The sequence below is a fragment of the Myotis nattereri genome (assembly GCF_964212035.1).
Source record: "Myotis nattereri genome assembly, chromosome: 4".
NCBI classification, from domain to species: domain Eukaryota; kingdom Metazoa; phylum Chordata; class Mammalia; order Chiroptera; family Vespertilionidae; genus Myotis; species Myotis nattereri.
The window spans coordinates 16146429-16163994 of NC_138079.1; the positions used below are offsets into that span (position 1 = coordinate 16146429).

The 17566-nt window shown below is 39.0% G+C and overlaps 1 protein-coding gene across 1 annotated transcript in view; it reads left to right on the forward strand.

Annotated features, from left to right (window-relative positions):
- FBXL7 (F-box and leucine rich repeat protein 7) overlaps nt 1-17566 on the forward strand; it is a gene marked incomplete at both ends in the record, with an annotated part of 316640 nt that overhangs the window by 86058 nt on the left and 213016 nt on the right. The window contains one exon of the mRNA XM_081090080.1: nt 6537-6626. Coding sequence (XP_080946206.1) covers nt 6537-6626 — 90 coding nt within the window. The remainder of the gene's footprint in view (nt 1-6536; nt 6627-17566) is intronic.

Genomic DNA, 17566 nt, shown 5'->3' on the forward strand with positions numbered 1-17566 from the left:
AAAGTAACAGTGGATTCAACAAACAGATATGACCTGCCATTCCCTTGATCTAATTCTGAGATATTGAACATAATTCTCTTTCCATTGGTGTGGACACTTAATATTAAATCAGGCTTTCTTGGTGCTCCAACAGCAGCTTGAAAACAAGGTAATGGAGAGAAAGAGGAAATAAGTGGCTAAGCCCTCCACATGGGTTCACATGCCTGTTTGTGGATTTCATATGAGAAGTCTGCAGCTGAAATCCACAGGAATGAATTCAGTGCATATAATCTGGAATTGATATAGGAATCAATTTTGCAAGTGGTTTCTTGGACTCTTAGGAATGTTAGAAATCATAAGACCCATTGATTCATTTTTCTTGGTCAGGTATTGACTTATATTTTCTATTCTACTCTTTATATTCTTTGTGTTGTCAGTAAATCACAATGGAATGTCTGCCTGTCTTATTTTAAGTATCTGCATTTGCAGAATCAGCCTGGGCACTGGAAATGAGAGAAGAGAAGAAACTTATTTTACATATGGGAATTTTTTTAATTAAAAGAGACTTAAAATCCCTCTCTAATAGGATCCCCATTTAACGAACATTCTCTTTCTCTTCAAACATTGGGAAAATGTGGCTCACTCTGACGGAAACCCCAAAGGATGCGGGATTGGAATAGAAGACTAGCACATTATTCTGCTGGCATTCCTGGGTTAGTCATGTGGCTCAAGTGACCTAAGTGATTGATCCACCACTAGTTTCTCATACTGTGATGCAGAATCATATGCCTGTGTTAACTTGTTACAGATAACATTCGCCATCTCAGTGTGTTAGTTATTCTTCACTTGCTTTGGTATTTATTTGTATTTGATACCTAATTTTTCAATCGCCCTCATTTGGGCCTTTTAGTCTCTACTAGGGAGGAAATTAATAAAGTGCAAAATTTTACTTTACACATTCAACAGGCACATTTCTGATAGGCTAATAACCCCGAATGGCCGATAAACAAACTTTCCTGTAGGTATAGCAGTTAGATCGAGAGCATAACTGTCAGCCTTGCTTATATCTGAGGGATTTCTGCTGGATATATAAGGTTTGTATAATTTAATTTTTATGCACATAGGATACTATGTGCCTACAATAGTAAAGCAGCAATTAGTGTTTTAAATTTCATTTCTGTCTCCTGGTACAAATCGAACTGTGATAAATGGGTCAATATTAAACAATTGCAGGGTGAGGTGATGCTGGCATTGCACATAATTGAATGCTTTCCAAGCCATAAATTATTTCGTACCCATAATAACCTCCAACAAACCTGAAAAGTGGGTTCCCCATTTTAGTAGAGGAAATAGGTAGGTGTTTGTTTTTATTCCTGTTTTATAGATGAAAACAATGAAGCTTAGAGAGTTTGACAGGTTTTCTTCTGACCACCTTGTATCAAAGTGGTAAATGTGGAACTGAAACGCATGTGAGTCTGACAGTGTGAGGGACATTTTCATGTGTCAACTTGGCCAGTTATTTAATCAAATACTATTGAAGTTGAGAAATGTAGCCAGTCCCTTCCTAATGCAATAGCTAGTCTTACAAGGACATTTTCATACTGCAGATTTCTGGTTTTGGCTATTGGAAGCCGAATATCACCCTGTTCCTTTCCTCGGAGTTCCTCCTGTAACATTTAATCTGTAAGCCCCCCCACCCCCACCCGCGTGTGCGTGCACACACACACACACACACACACACACACCATATATGCACTTTTTCCTTGTCCACTTGAACTCCCCGGAGTGTTGGTTATGTTTCCAGAAACAAGGCTGAAGAACAGAACATGTTAATAGTATCTGAAATATGAGCCCCATTATACTAAGATTTATTGAGGATTCCCTAAGTGCACTATCCTAGGTGCTCTATCTGGATTATTTTATTTAATGCTCAAAACATCCCTATGACGCAAGAATTGATTTTCCCTATCCTGGTTATAGCTAAGAAAAATAAAGCCTAGAAGGGTTTAATAATTTTCCAACATTACAAAGTGGCAGATTTAGATGTAAACCCAGCCTCATCACTCTATCAAGCATGTCAAACTTGAAGCCCATGGGCCGCATGCGGCCGACAACAAATACTATTAACGATTACTCATTTATTTCAGCCCTTTGTACTCAGCATGTCTCTATCGAAATACACCTATGTTTCTATGAAAATTGAAGCTTTTGTGTGTTTCTTTGCAGCCCACATAAACATAAACCTTGTTTATTTGGCCCATGCAAGCCTTTGAGCTTGACATGCTTGCTCTCCTACACTACCCACTGCAGTCTGCCTGAAAGCAGGTGATAAACTGTGAAGCCATATTTAATACAAGATCATCTACAGTCAGTCCTTACTATCTGTGGATTCTGTACTTGTGAATTTTCATAATCATTGAAATTTATTTGTAACCCCCAAATCAATAGTCATTCATGTGCAGTGGTGGAAATTTTGAGTTGTCCAATGTGCACATTCCGAGCTGAGGTTAAACAAGCAGTATGCTGCCTCCAGGGTTCAGCTCTCATGCTGTAAATTAGTGTCCTTTCTTCTGTCTATTTAGTGCCACATTTTTTTTTCATTTTTGTGCTAAATGTTTATTGATGATTTTGCTACTTAAAATGGCCCCCATGCATCCTGCTGAAGAGCCATCTGTGGTTCCTAAGAGCAGGAAGGCTGGGATGTGCCTTACACGTGTTAAATAAGCTTCATTCAGGCATGAGATACAGTGCGGCTGCCTTGAGTTGAATGTTAAAGAATCAACAAAATATATTGAATAGGATGTCTTCAAACAGAAATACACCCAAAACAAGGTTAGGGGTGATGAAAAGTGACCAGAGGGTCGCAGATTCCTAGCCCTGTGTTTCCCCTCAGAGCAAAGATTCAGCTTTGTCAGTGTTTGGCAGTGACTTCATAGAATATTACTACCCTGAATAACAAGAATAGACTGTATTTATATCTCTACTATCTTGCTTTCCATAATTACTTAAATCATTAAATAGCCAGGCATTTAAAATTGTACTTATTGATGGGCATACATTCTCAATGGGTCAATATTACTCTCAAAGGGACAAAAATTGGGGGCGAAAACTCTTAAGCATTTTATGTAAAAGCAGAGATATACACACAGCACATAATATATACACACTATATCTGTGGTATTACAGTTTTATTTGTGGGAGTAACTGCAGAAAAAGTCTAAAAGTGTCTTTGGGGAGAGGGCAATAATAAAATATGATTGGAAAACACAGTCGTAGAGCATACTGAAAATATGATGATGCACCTAAGGTATTTACTGGAGTCCACAGCACAGCGTGCACACTCTATGTTAGCTATTATTATACATATCATTGGTAATATTATTTGTTTCCCTAATCTTCTTCCCTGTCTTCAGTCACCAGCATTTCTTAAGCTGGAGTTTGTGGTCCTCTGAGGGGTCTGCATACACGTTTTCAGACCTGTCTGAGAATTTCCTCTGAAATTTGTTGTTTCATTTTGTGCTTTCCTTTGATGATAATCTTAAAAATCATCAATAACTGGGTACTGGTTCCCCTTTATCACAGACTCCTGCCATATGGTTTTGTTGTCCAAGTTGGTGACTGTCTTTTAAGGAAGGAATTCTGCTTCTGTGGTTATGGGCCAATAAGGAATGAAAGAAGAGCAGACAATGAAACATGAGTGACAGGGTCAGATCAAGTGAAGGTCAACTGAGGTGGCATCGGGCTGCAGCAGGAAGGACTCTCCGAGTTCTAGCGGAGAGGCTGAATCCTCGTGCGGCCCGAGGTAGCAAGGATATGCCAGAAGCAAGAGAACATTGGCTTTAGCAGCGGTACAACATTTATGTTTTGAAAGGCAATTTAATGTCGGCAAAATAACATCATCTGCCACATTAAATTAATGGTGTTAATTGGAATTTTATGGACTTTATTGCTTTTGTGTTTAATTGGTTACTTTGTTTTTGTCTTTTTGTTGATTCAGAGCAAACACATATGGAGTTTAGTTTTCCATTTGTACACCGCTAAGTAACAATATACTAAAAATAATTTAAGTCTGTATATCCATGGTACCCAATAATGCTCTTTTACTGAAAAGGAATGTTTGCAGGTTTGAAGAGTTCTGTAATGGACTCACAGGATCATAAACTATTTGAACTGCTAGAAATCACTGGGTCCACTCATCTCCCCATCTCCCCCACCAAATGTGGACACTGAGCCTCATGGAGGGGAAGCGAATGTCCAAGGTCAAAAAGCAAGGGGGCATCAGACTGAGGTCAGAGGTCAGTTTGACATATTTCTAACTAGGTATCGAGCCCAACATGTCAGTCCCTCCCAAAGATGAACCATGGCAGATGAATGGCGACTGCAAAGGCAGGCTAGACATACACTAATGGATAGTTAATGCCCTGTGGCTCACCCTGAGGGAGGAGGGTGTGGAATGGGCAGGGATGAGGGGAATAACAGACTTGTTATAACAGAGTCATCAATCACAATGAGCTTCCCAGGTGATATCAGCCATGAACTTGGATTGTTCCATTACTCTCAGCATTAGCAAACACATCCCTGAAGCTCTTTAAATCGCCCACTTGTGCTTTTCAGCTCTGTTTTTAGCCTGTAAGCTTATGCCACCTACCTGGGGTGTATGCCACTGTGTAGGGAAGACTCTTGGAAGCCAGTGTTTCTCAGCTGCTTGTAAGAGTTTTAATCATAACTTGCGTAGTGAAAAGAGTTCATTGTGATATAACTGGTTGGTCATTATATTAGTTTTCCATTGCCACTTGACAACTCACCACTAATTTAGCAGCAGCTTAACATAAGATACATTCATTATCTCATTTTCCTTGGGTCAGAAAGCTGGACTTTTGTTTGGGGTCTTACAAAGCTGCAGTCAAGATGCTGGCCAAGGCTGGGCTTTCATTGGGGGTTCAAATCCTCTTCCGTGCACATGTGGGTGTTGGCAGAATTCATTACTTTGCAGCTGTAGGACTCAACGATGACTTGCTTCTTCAAGACCAGTGGGATGTCTCTCCTTCAGACTCCTGTAAAGGGCTTATCTGTTCAGGTCAGGCCTACCCAGAATAATTCCCTTTTGACTAAATTCGAGTCATTAGGGAATTTAATGGCATCTGCAAGTTCCAATCTGCAATGGAATTTAAGGGTCTCAATTCTAATCCTTTTACCATCATCATATTCTATGGCTTAGTGGCAAGTTGCAGGTTCTGCCCATACTCAAGGGGAGCAGATTACCAAGGGCAGGGGCACTGACTTCAGCCATTCTGGCCGTTACAACAAAATACCATATGAACTATCTGTAGTGGTTTATAATAATAGAAATTTGATTCTCATGTTTCTGGAGGCTGAAAAGTTTGAGGTCAAGGTGACTGGTGAGAGCCCGCTTCCTGGTTCATAGACGGCCATCTTTCCCCTGTTTCCTCACATGGGCAGGGAGCTCTTTGGGGGTCTCTTCTACAAATTCCATTCATGAGGGTGCCACACCCATGACTTAATCACCTCCCAAAGGCTAATCACCTCCTAATACCATCACATTAGTGATTAGGTTTTAAAATATGAAATTTGGAGAGACACAAACATTTAGTCTGTAACAGGTACCATGGGCATTATCTTGGAATTCCGCTCACCATGGTCATTGGCACTTCCATCACTAGGCAGGGAGTATGTTTGTATTTGTAGACATTCATGTGATTTTAGAGAATATTTGGTAATAATATTATATATGCTCATATTAAAAGTCAGAAGAGTACAAACTGAGCTATAAGCTGAGGTAAGATTATTTGGATCAGGGGTTCTCAACTTCAGCACGATTGATGTTTTGGGCTGGATAATTCTTTGTTGTGAGGGGACTGTCCTGTGCATGGTAAGACGTTTAAGCAGCATCTCTGGCTCCTTACCCACTAGTGCTAGGAGAATACCCTCCCCGGTTGTGACAACGAAAAATGATCCCAGGCATTGCCAGATGTCCCATTGCGTGGAGAAGCACCTCTGGTTAAGATTTACTGCCTTAGAAAAATGACACAGTCTTTTCTTCTTTTTTTTTTAAAAAAGAACTTATTAAAAGAGGGAATTTTTTTTTAAGGTGATAGAGCTTTTTGGAGCAAAAAGCTCCTCTTGCTCCTCAGATAATGCCTCATTCTTAGATTTGCATTTGTCCTTTATTGGAAAATGTAGTTTATAGCTGCAAATAAAAAAAATCAATACTGTGGATGTGTTTCACACATGTACTTTCTTAGTCACATGTAGGCCAAAATTATATTACGTTATCATATTTTACTATGTTTTATAATCTTGTCTGAGTTTATAGTCAAGCAAGATTATAATAAGACATTAGTTCTACTCTGACATGGGTCAGGCATTTCCCAAAAGATATTTAATGCATACGGCAAGAAACCTAATAAACTCCTTTCTTGGTATTATTGGCCCTCTCTTGGAAACAAGCGGTGTGGCTTGGTACGGGACAGAGTGAACGGCACGGTCAAGTTCTGAAATTACAAAACTCAAAAGCGGCTCATTTCTGTTTTCTCTAGGCAAAGGCAGCTCAAGCATCTCATCCGACGTGAGTTCAAGTACAGATCACACACCAACCCAAGCCCAGAAGAATGTGGCTACCAGTGAAGGTAGGCATCTGGTCTTCATTATCTGTTGCCCTCTCTCTTCACAGTGCTGGCTATTTTTGGAAGGCAAATAAAATGTGTGAGTCTGAGTTCTGTTCTACCAAGTGGGAGCATATGCAAGTCTTAAAAATGAGAAGGCAAATTTTTTCCCAAGTTTCTTTTTTGTTGTGCTGCTGTCATTGTCCCTTAAAGTTGTTGCAATGGAATTTAAGTGTCTCAATTCTAAGGCAAATGCTGTTATTTTGTGAAAATATAGTAGGCTGACTTTGGAGAAGCCTTTATGACACTATATATATCATTTTTTCAGTATAGAAATGTTCTGATTGTAAAATCCTTGTGCTGAAGTTGAAAGTTGTTCAAGAACTTTCAGAATAGGCATACCTGCATTCAGGATTGTGACAATGGGAAGGTCATAGTCATGTGATTTGTAGACCTCGAACTAATCACCAATACCTGATAGCAGGAGAAGAGGTTTGTTTGACTATTTAGAGAGCAATTGAAAAGTCCTGCCTATCAGGACAGAGATTGGTCACATTGATATTCTTGATGAAGAATCTGACTCTATGTAGTTACAATACATGTTGGAATTCAGCTGCTTCCCAATAAATAGTTGAGAAGCTTTTGAGTTATTGCTTACTTGTTTGAGTGTGGATATAATTGTTTCTGTGGTAGTTATTCAGAGGGAAGTTGACCCTATTATGGAATCAGCTCCTTTTATTTTAATGTTAAACACAATTAAATGACCTGTTTTTTGAAGAGTACTTTCTAAAGTAATTGTCGAATGAAGATCGAGTGTTCATATATCGATGCCGTTTATAGTGAAAGACTCTTTGGAAGGTGTCACCTGATTTTCATGACACTGTAAAGCCCGTTTTCCTCAAGAAAACAGCGTGTTATGGAAGCAGTCTCCTGTCTTTGTTTTGGAGGCAGCTTTCTGCTGCTTGTGATGTGGGGGAGCGTACTCATGGCCTGATGGTCCTCTCAGCTGTGTGACTGCTCTTGATCTGTGCTGCAGTTCATGCATTCATGGCGATGTCTTCCCTCTGCTATGTTTAGCTTCTCTTCGGGTGTTCTTTGACTTGGTATGTTTCAAGTAGCACAGAATTACCTTCTGTGGGTTAATTATCCCCAGACAGATGCATAAGTAGCTTTTATAACTGGATTATAGTCCCTTGTGTTTAATGCCTTAAACATTGTTTTACCCATGTAGTAAGGCAAACAGATTGGGGCGTTTTTCTCTGTGCAATGAAGTATCAGGTACCAATCCAATTTTAATTTTCTGCCTGTTAATTCAAATATGGGCATTAGATCATTCTTGAAATTCGGTTAAGGTAATGTGCGAATCGGGTAAATTGATTCTAGACGTTCACTTTTGAGGCTTTCGTTCTTTGAAGCCAAAATGGAAATCACGTCAATGTAATTTATTTTTGATCCTCTGTAGTCAGAAATCTACGTTTTGTAATATTATCACTTTTTCCACCATTATTTTACAGTCATTTTTGTCACAGTCCTTTGTCTAATTTGAGTGGCTGTGAAAATAGAAAGTTAAAAGTATGTTAAATAGTCCCTCTGTGTTTCCCTATCTGGATTTAAGCTCTGTTAGTATTTTTTCTGCTTTTCATAAATAGAAAGTATAAAAATATGTGAGCTCTGTTGCAAGGGTTGGGGGAAGGAACTGTGGCACTGCATGCATTTAAAAAGTCTGCTTTTTATGCTTAAAATTACTCTCTAGTGATTTACAGTTTTTATTTTATTTTGCCTTTTCCTTTGGTGCAGGCCCAGCCAATATTTTGTACATTTTTATCAGAATGCATTCTCTATCATTCTGTGGGTAAAAATCAGGAAAGAAAAATGGGAAAATGTGATGTTCATATGAAACAACATTTTTACCTGCTGGGCTAAATTAGTATGGAATTTTTTTATCCAACTCTTACGTGGAAGAACCCCATTCTTGTGAAAGCCGTTCATTATATATATTGCATATCTGAAAAATTATAAAAGAAAGTATTGTTTTTCTATTTGTTTGCATGAATCCTTTTATCTGATGTTTTTAATGAAAATTTAAAAGTGTTAAACAATAAATTAGGTGTGGGTATTAGTTACATTAAAATGTATATCAGAGATGTTTGCTGCATAATTGGTCTCATATTGTCAGCCTGGTATTTCAAGATGGATGCGCAATAGCCAAGGCTAACTTTCTCAGCACAGAGATGACAGAGTCCTGGGGCCGGAGCAATTATCACACCCTCCAACCTCCACAGAGCAAATTTGCCTGAAAATTTGTTTCCTCCTACCAGAAAACACCTGCACACAGCATTCTGGCAAAGAAACAGAAAGTGTACTCTGATTTCTTAGACATGCCTCAGAGCAGCAAACTTAAAAATGCTTCTCTGATTCTCTCCCCACTGTTTTCTAGAACTACGCTTAAACTTCGATATGAAGAAAATATTGAGTGACTTCCAGAAGCCATTTGATAATGGTTATTTCCTTCAGTTCCTCTATCCTCTTATAATATTTCACCCCTGAATTCATTAGTTTTGTCTTCAGGAAGCACGGGCTGGACCCTCAGTTTTAAGGTCTGAGTGATACTGATTTCTAAGAATAATATCTATTGTGAAGGATAATACTCAATTTTCCTTCAGCCTTTGAAAACTGTGGCCATACCTTTAATAGCTGAGTTGGCAGCATTGTGCAGCAGTGTGGGACTTCTCCCTGACTGGCTGGATGGGGAATGTGGTTGTTGTTGGTAGTGGTGGTGGTGGTGGTGGTGTGTGTGTACGCGCGTGCGTGCAGTTGTGTCCAAACTCCACAAGATAGCTAATGTCACAAGCATTGTCTCTTACTAGAAAACGTGTAGGTAACCACTCTGCAATATATGATGGCAGATAAACTGAGGATGTGGGAGTTGCGGGAAGGAAGGGGCACTCTCATAGCCTTCACTTACTCTAAGGCTAGTGATAGGAACAGAGATTAACTGTAAGCAAACATGAGGGATCTTACTGGGGAGATGACAATGTTCTAAAATTAGACTGTAGTGATGTAACTGAAATGCAGATTCGGATGCCTGCCACAATGAAAGCCAAACTCATGATACAGGTTCTGGTGCAAAAGAAAAGAGGTTTATTCAGGTGCTACGACCTGGGATAATGGTGGACTCTTGTCTCAAAGACTATTCCCCCTTCCTGCTCAAGCCACAATTTTTATAGGGAGAGGGAAGGGAGGACTTTTTTTATATATATCCTATTATCTTGCTAGCTTTTGGCTGCTCTGGCCCTGTCCATTCATCTTTCTAACTTTTGGCATTCTTGGTCCCTATCCATTCATCTTTCTAGCTTTTGGCATGCTTGGGCCCTATCTATCTTTCTAGCTTTTAGCATACCTGGGCCCTAACCATTCATCTTTCTAGCTTTTGGCTAGAAAGAATACAGCATGTTGTAGAAGCATGTCTCCAGTCTTTGTATAAGAACCTCCCCCTGCACTATCTTGGCCAATGGGGGAGACTCCCTGGTGCTCCCTGACTGTACAGTATCAGGCTCAGTGAGGAAGAGGTAACAGTGATAGTTGCTCAACTCAGTGAATTTACTAGAAATCATTGGATTGTGTATATGAAAAAGGGTGTTGGGGGAGCTGCTATTTCTCAGGACCTTCAGACTTGTATCTAAAACGTCACAAACTATCCTTTGCAAATGCTGTTTCCCAACTCTGAGAGGAGGTCCTGAGCAATGGCCAGAAGACCTGTTAAGTGGATCAGTATAAAGTGCAGGGCTGCTATCTAAATGCTTCTCTGAGATGCTCTGACCTTGAGGCCAGAACTAGCATGAGAGCCATCATAACGAGTCTCTGGATTAGTGTTTATAGATTTGCACATGGTACCTGGTCAGAGGTTGATTTACCATAATACATATTCTCCAATGAAACTCTGAAGACACAAGAAATTATAGACCCACAGGTTTTATAAACTTCTTTTTTTTCTTTAGCTTTTTCTAGACAGCATCTAACCTCAGCTCAGACTTTAAATATTCTAGCATCCAACTCTAATTGTTGAGGCATCCCATTTATTCACTGTGTCTTTTTTAAAAAAATATATTTTATTGATTTTTTACAGACAGGAAGGGAGAGGGATAGAGAGTTAGAAACATCGATGAGAGAGAAGCATTGATCAGCTGCCTCCTGCACACTCCCCACTGGGGATGTGCCTGCAACCAAGGTATATGCCCTTGACCAGAATCGACCCCGGGACCCTCCAGTCCCCAGGTTGACGCTCTTATCCAGTGAGCCAAACTGGCCAGGGATCACTCTGTGTCTTTACTAAAGGACTGTGCCTCTGCTGTCTATCTAATGTTTCTACTAATCCAGTTGGAGTCATAAGGCTGTGGTTCCCTTGGCATGGTGGGCACAGATGATGGTACAATTTGGTTTTGATTCAAGAAAGAATGGTATATTAGACCTGATAGTAGTGTTCTTGTCCTAAGTCTCAAGCAAACGTTTTGTGAATTTTAATTTTGTGACTCTAAAGCCACACCCCTTTTAAGGAATTGGCAGCCTGCAGTGCTTTCTCTCTGATAAGTGGTACAGGCTTTCTTTAATGCCCATTGTATTTCTTGTGACAGTTTACTAGTAAGTTCCTGATAACCTAACACTGTAGGGGGTTTAGGTTCAAGTGCAGAAAGCTGGAAAGTTTCCATTTTTCCAAACAAAATCTGCATTCCAAATTAGTAAGCCACAGCATAATTCTTTCCGATTGTGTTGTATTGTTTTTCTTCCACTTGTTTTCAGTCATCTTCATCCACACAGAGTTCTCTCTTTTACTGGAAAGTATAGGCTTTAACCTTTAGCTATGAAAGTCGTGTCCAGCCCATGGTTGGAAGAGAGCACACAGCAACCAGCCTTGAGTCAGAGCAGTTGTGTTGGGTTAGATCAGGCCTGGGGAACGTCTAGAGCAGTGGTTCCCAAACTTATTTGGCCTACCGCCCCCTTTCCAGAAAAAATATTACTCAGCGCCCCCTGGAAATTAATTTTTTTAAAAATTTTAATAGCAATTAAACAGAAAGATATATATATTAATGTTTCTACCTTTTTCGTAAAATATAGTAAAGAAAGGTGTAAATTAGAAACATTGAAGTTTGAAATCATGAAACTATTTATTGAACTCAGAATAGAAAGGTAATACAAAAAAAGTTAAAACAAATGCAACTGTGGCCATCACCGCCCCCCCCCCCCCCCGCCCCATCGCTGCAGCGCCCACCAGGGGGCGGTAGCACCCACTTTGGGAATCACTGGTCTAGAGAAATAATTTGGTCTGGCCCTGCCAAGGCATTAGGGGTGAGTTAATTAAATGTTTGATCAAATATAGTAGGCTAATTTTTAAGTTGATAATTTTGTATGACCCTTGAATAATGTTATAAATATCGAAGTGGCCCTTGGCAGGAAAAAGGTCTCCATCCCGGGTTAGACCATGAAGACACTTCATAAAAATAATAAGCTGAGTTTGGACTTCTTTCACAGAATGGGCGGGGGGGGAGGGGGGGGGTATGTGGATATGACTTTAAGGGTGGCATCCCAAAAACTTAGTCTTCTCTCCAGCTGGAGGAAGGCGAAACAGTTAGTTCAAAGGCCAACTCTGATTGGCTGATGAAGAGTCAGCTTCATCCAGTTGTTCTTTAGACATATTCAAGTTCAGATATTGAATTCAATGACAACTAAGTTTATAGGTGTAATGGCTGTTTATAAATGTTGGTTATCAAGCAAGACAACCATAGAATCATAGGGTTTTTAGAGCTACAAAAGGCCTTGGCAATTTTCTGATTTAATATACTCCCACTTTACAAAGAAATACCAGTGGCACAGAGAAACGAAAACATTTGTTGGAGATTATACACATAAAAATTGTCAAGCTGGAATTTGACACAATAGTATAGAGATGGTCAAATTAGGAAAAAGCATACATAGCCTTTAAAAAAGCCATTCCCTTTTGATCATGAAACTATTTAATTATTTTTTTGTCCCCCTGATTTTTAGCTGCCTATTTGAGCCACTTGTGGAGCTGGGGCAGGCTGTTTAGAAAAGTTTGAGAATGACCATTGAGCACAAAGAGATCAGTAGTTCCAATCATCCAATGGTAAAAGGATCTTAACCTACTTGAGTAGATTTGCTTCTTACCTGGAGATGCAAACACTTCTTTTAAGACAACTCATGACTTTAACTCAGCCTTTCCATAGATTCATTTGTGAAATTACTTGTTTAATTAACTCCCTGAAAGAAGGTCATTTTAAAATGTTTCATTTGAGCCATATGAAATGAGTTGACTTATAAAAAATCTGTGGTAATACTTTTTCCTGGAAGTTAAAATCACCAGTTTATTTATATAGTCATGAGTTCTCATGTTTTCAGTGCCCAAATTAGACCAATTCTAAATAGTTATTTTGAAAATTCTTAACCATCTGGCTTTGTTTGTATTCTCTTTGTTTTATATTATACTATCCTTTCTACTTCTTGAGTGTACTCCTCAATCAAAATTCATAGGAATCACTCAGGAAGAAAAAGATGACGCTTTTAATTCAAGGTGGATTGCGTTTTCCAAAAAGCCTGTTTGATTATCCAACAAATTGAGCAAACATTTTGGGAACTCACTATTTGGAGCTCTTTCTAGCACTTTCATGAGCGTTATTGCATTAACCTTTGTTTTATCCTCTGTCACACTTCTCTTGAGAAGTGGATATAAAAGTTTCCATTTGGCAGATGATAACAGGGAAACTCAGAAAGAATCAAGGTGACCCAAAGTCATATAAACTTGGTAAGTGGCAAAAATAGGCTATGAGCCATGATTTCTAAGATTAGTTCTTAATGATTGCCTTGTAAATATCATGAAAATCTACTGAGGACTTCATACTAATTGTTTTTATAATTTTATATAGAAGTATATCTTAAAAGTACTTAGAGAAGTTTCTTTTCAAATGCCAACTCATAACTGTGTCTAGATTGCTGATAGTGTACAAGGAAACACTTTATTGGTCTACGTATAATCCAGAAATTGACTTTATTTTATATTTTTATTTTTTAATATATTTTTATTGATTTCAGAGAGGAAGTGAGAGGGAGAGAGATGGAAACATCCATGATGAAAGAGAATTATGATCAGCTGCTTCCTGCACGCCCCCCCACTGGGGATTGAGCCTCCAACCTGGGCACGTGCTCTGACCTGGGAATCAAATCGTGGATGACCTCTTGGTTCATAGGTCGTGGATGCTCAACCACCGAGCCACACCGGCCAAGCCAGAAATTGACTTTTTGAATCCTTCTCTATAGAAAGCAAAAGTCAATATTCTAAGCTGCTTTTATATTAGGCATTTGTTTTTAAGTTATGGGTACATAACTGTACCCTTAACATGGTGCACTAGAAAGAGTTGGGGTTGAAATTGACATTTAAGTTAATCATGATGTAGGGTCTATAATGTATGTAATAATATAAGAGTACTGAATGGTTACATTGCTTGGTTTCCCTTTAAAACTAAGCCAAGGAATTATTCTTTAATTTTAAATGTACACAAGTAGAAGATAGCAGTCTCAGAGCATGAGCCTTGGAAGACTGGAGCATACCTGAAGCAGACTAAGAGAAAAGAGAGTGAAACATATATAACACAGGAAGAGGGATCAAAAATGAAGAACTGGAAAAAAGAAAATGACACTAAAGGAATAAAATAGCTTTAAAAGTAGTTATAAAATTATACCTATTCCAGTTGGAAGTTGGGGTAGGGGACCTCACGGGGAGGGAGAGTTTCTGAAACGTGAAATGTAGTGTTAGAACCTTTTCCTCTGTGCACGAGGAAGGTGATGACTGCTTAGTATAAAGATTTACTTTCCCTTTAAAAATTAAAATTTAAATGTAACCACCTCTGAACATTTCATGATCCTTGAGGAAAGCTTTTACCAGGTTTTAGCTGCTGAATGTGTTTTGGTAATTCAATAAACAACTCACTGCTTTGTGACCAAGTTTCTTGTATTGTTTAAGCCATTGCATAATGGTAAGTTAGGTGACTTTTGAAAAATTGCACCAATTACATCTGGTGATTTGAGCATGTTACAGATTCAGGCTGCCCAGTTTAACAAAGAAGTCAAATGTGCATCTGATGATTAGCTTAAGCAGTGGAAAGCAGCAGTGTGGTAGTCACAAAATTGTTATATAAGTCTACAAATATACCATGAAATCCTAAACAGAATCTCAGACTCAAGCACTAAGTTTAATTTCTTGAGGGAATTATCTTCCAAAATGGATCATCCAGAATGGCAAAAATTTCATTTAATGGGCTCAGAAGGAAATTGGGTTCCTGTGTATGTGAGTGTTTAAGGACACCTTAGAGTACTACTTGAGATATCCAGAATCAGTGTCCTTATGTAGAGTTGGGAGGGAGAAAAATTAGATCTTTAATATTCTAATCCCATGGCCAAATCCCATTATTCTGTGTTTATTTCTTTCACCTACATTTTGCCTTTTGCAAAAAAAAAAGCACTCAATAAATAATTGGTGTATTCCAGCTATCGGCATTCTGGTTCATCTAAGTACAACTAAGCGTATTTGTAATGTAGGCTTGTATTATTCCTAAAATATCTTATCAGTAATTTAATTCAATGGGAATTTATTAAAGGATGTAATCTACATTCAAATACATTCTTGGGCATTTATGGGGTACACAATGTATGTCACTCACAAACTGGTCGCACAGAGAATGAACCCTACCTTCAGATGTGTTTTCTTTTCTTTGAAAATTAATTTTGGGCTTACTTGAATGTATTTAGGTAGAACATCCACCCTGTGGGTTCTGAGTCCCCATCCTTTCCTATTGTCTTAAACAAGCAACCTTCATAATATTGCTGTTAGCTCTTTGGTTTCCTAAGGAATTTGACTTCATGGCAGAATCCACTGCTTCCAGAACCTTAGCAATGCTGGGGAAAATAACCACTTAGGAAATAGTTAAATGTAATCTGGGTGATATGAGGTTGGGTCCCAGCACCTGATCTGCAGAAGTGCCGTTGCTGGAGAGGACAAAGCTGGGATGGGGAGCAGGGGTAGGCATCATGGCTGCCAGGGACTTGGCGTTTTGCTGTGTGAGTAGAAGGTGGAAGGGCAGAGAGGGAGATCTAGCACGGTGTGTAAGGTGGTGAAGAGTTTGGAAAAAGCCATCTGGGCTCAAGTGGGGAAAGTGGAGGCTTCTAAACAGACCCCCTCCCACCTCCTGGAAACACTGAATAGGATCACAAGTGTTTTGAACAACCAGTTTTCACTAAAATATTTAGTTACAAAGTGGCTGCACAGACTTTGTACTAGGTTTTCAATGGATCATAAGTAACTGGAGATGTCAGTGACAAACAGGCTATCCCTCTATGACACTCTGTACCCACCACCCTTCTCTGGGTCACTTGGAAGGGTTTACACTAATGAGCAGACTTCTGAACCCCTCAAAGGCAAAGTGGGAATGTGGAGGAAGTTGTGTACAAATATTTGAGGATAAATATCCTGCTATTGGAAATATTTGACATTTACAGTCGTGGATACAGTCTGACCTTAAAAATCAGGTTAACATGTCTGTTTACTTCCTCTTTGACCAGGAAATAACTTTCTGGGGATAAACTAACTTCCTCAGGAAGTCCTCACTTCCCAAGGCTGCAAGGCTGATTAACAAATAATGAGAGAAAAAGCACTGTATTTTAAAAGGCATTCCTCTATATCATATATACTTACAAAACATAGAAAATCCTCATAGTGGAGGAATTAATGAATAAGTAATTTAGACATTATTTGTAATCCTTGAGAGATGAGTGTAGAATTGTTATAAGGAGAAGAGTCTGTGGGAAGCAGATAGTAACAGGAGGATTTCTGTGAATTTTAAATGTAATAGGAGGATTTCTACTGTATGTAACTAGGACTGTCTTCCAAGGGAGGGGGGCGGGGGGTAGGCCACCTGTACACTGAAGGACTTTTGTTCTTTCAAATATCTACATGTATTTGAGTATGTGATGCGGGCTTTAGGAACACAGGTTTCTTTCCACAGTAGAGAGATTGTGGGCTGCAAAGGAAAGAAACACAGGGAGTGCCCTGGAGAATGAAAGAGGGGATGGATGGGAAGAAAGGATGCAGAGCTGGGGAGATGTTCCAGCATCTTGAGGAATAGGGCTCCTAAGGTGACACCTTCCTGTGTCCCTGAAAATCTCCTCAATCTTTTCTAAACTCACAAAATGCTTGGTGGAAATGGATTTTCTATGGAAATCAGTGAAGGGCTGGATTTCAAGACTTCACTTGCTTTTTTTTGTAATCACCTAAACTTACAAAGATACAACAACAAAAAAGCCAGCTTCTGAAGAATTTGTCAATTAACACTCCCTTACACTTACAATTAGCACACATTTAAGCAATCTGTTATGCTCATATTTTATCATGTATAACAGTATTTTATATAACATATTCAGTTATGAATTTATATTAACTTTTCTCTTTCGAGTCTAATTACAAACGCATTGTTTCAATTATTAATAATTCTTCTTCTCTTTTAGATGCTTGACTTTTCACAGCTTCTTCTATGGAAAATCTTTAAATGTCTCCTTTGTCCTTCCAGCACCGACATTCATGCTTTAAAACAATCCTTGCTCTCTGGCCACAAAAGAATGTTCCAGATCCACTCCTTTCCACCACCACCGCCCCACCCCTTCCCTCCCGCCCTCCTCAAGACACAAAATCAGTCATGCCCAAAGCGTCTGGGACCTGTTAGTGGAGAAATGTATTCAAGACATAAATCTTGGAATCAGGCAAAGGGTTCCTGCTGTTTTGAGCTAACTTTTAGTGAAGTTAGAAATGGATAAAATGTATTTTTTAAGGTACCAGTATACATTGATTTTAAAATTTTATGATATTGTATATTATAAATTCCTGTATGTTAATTATACCCTGTAGT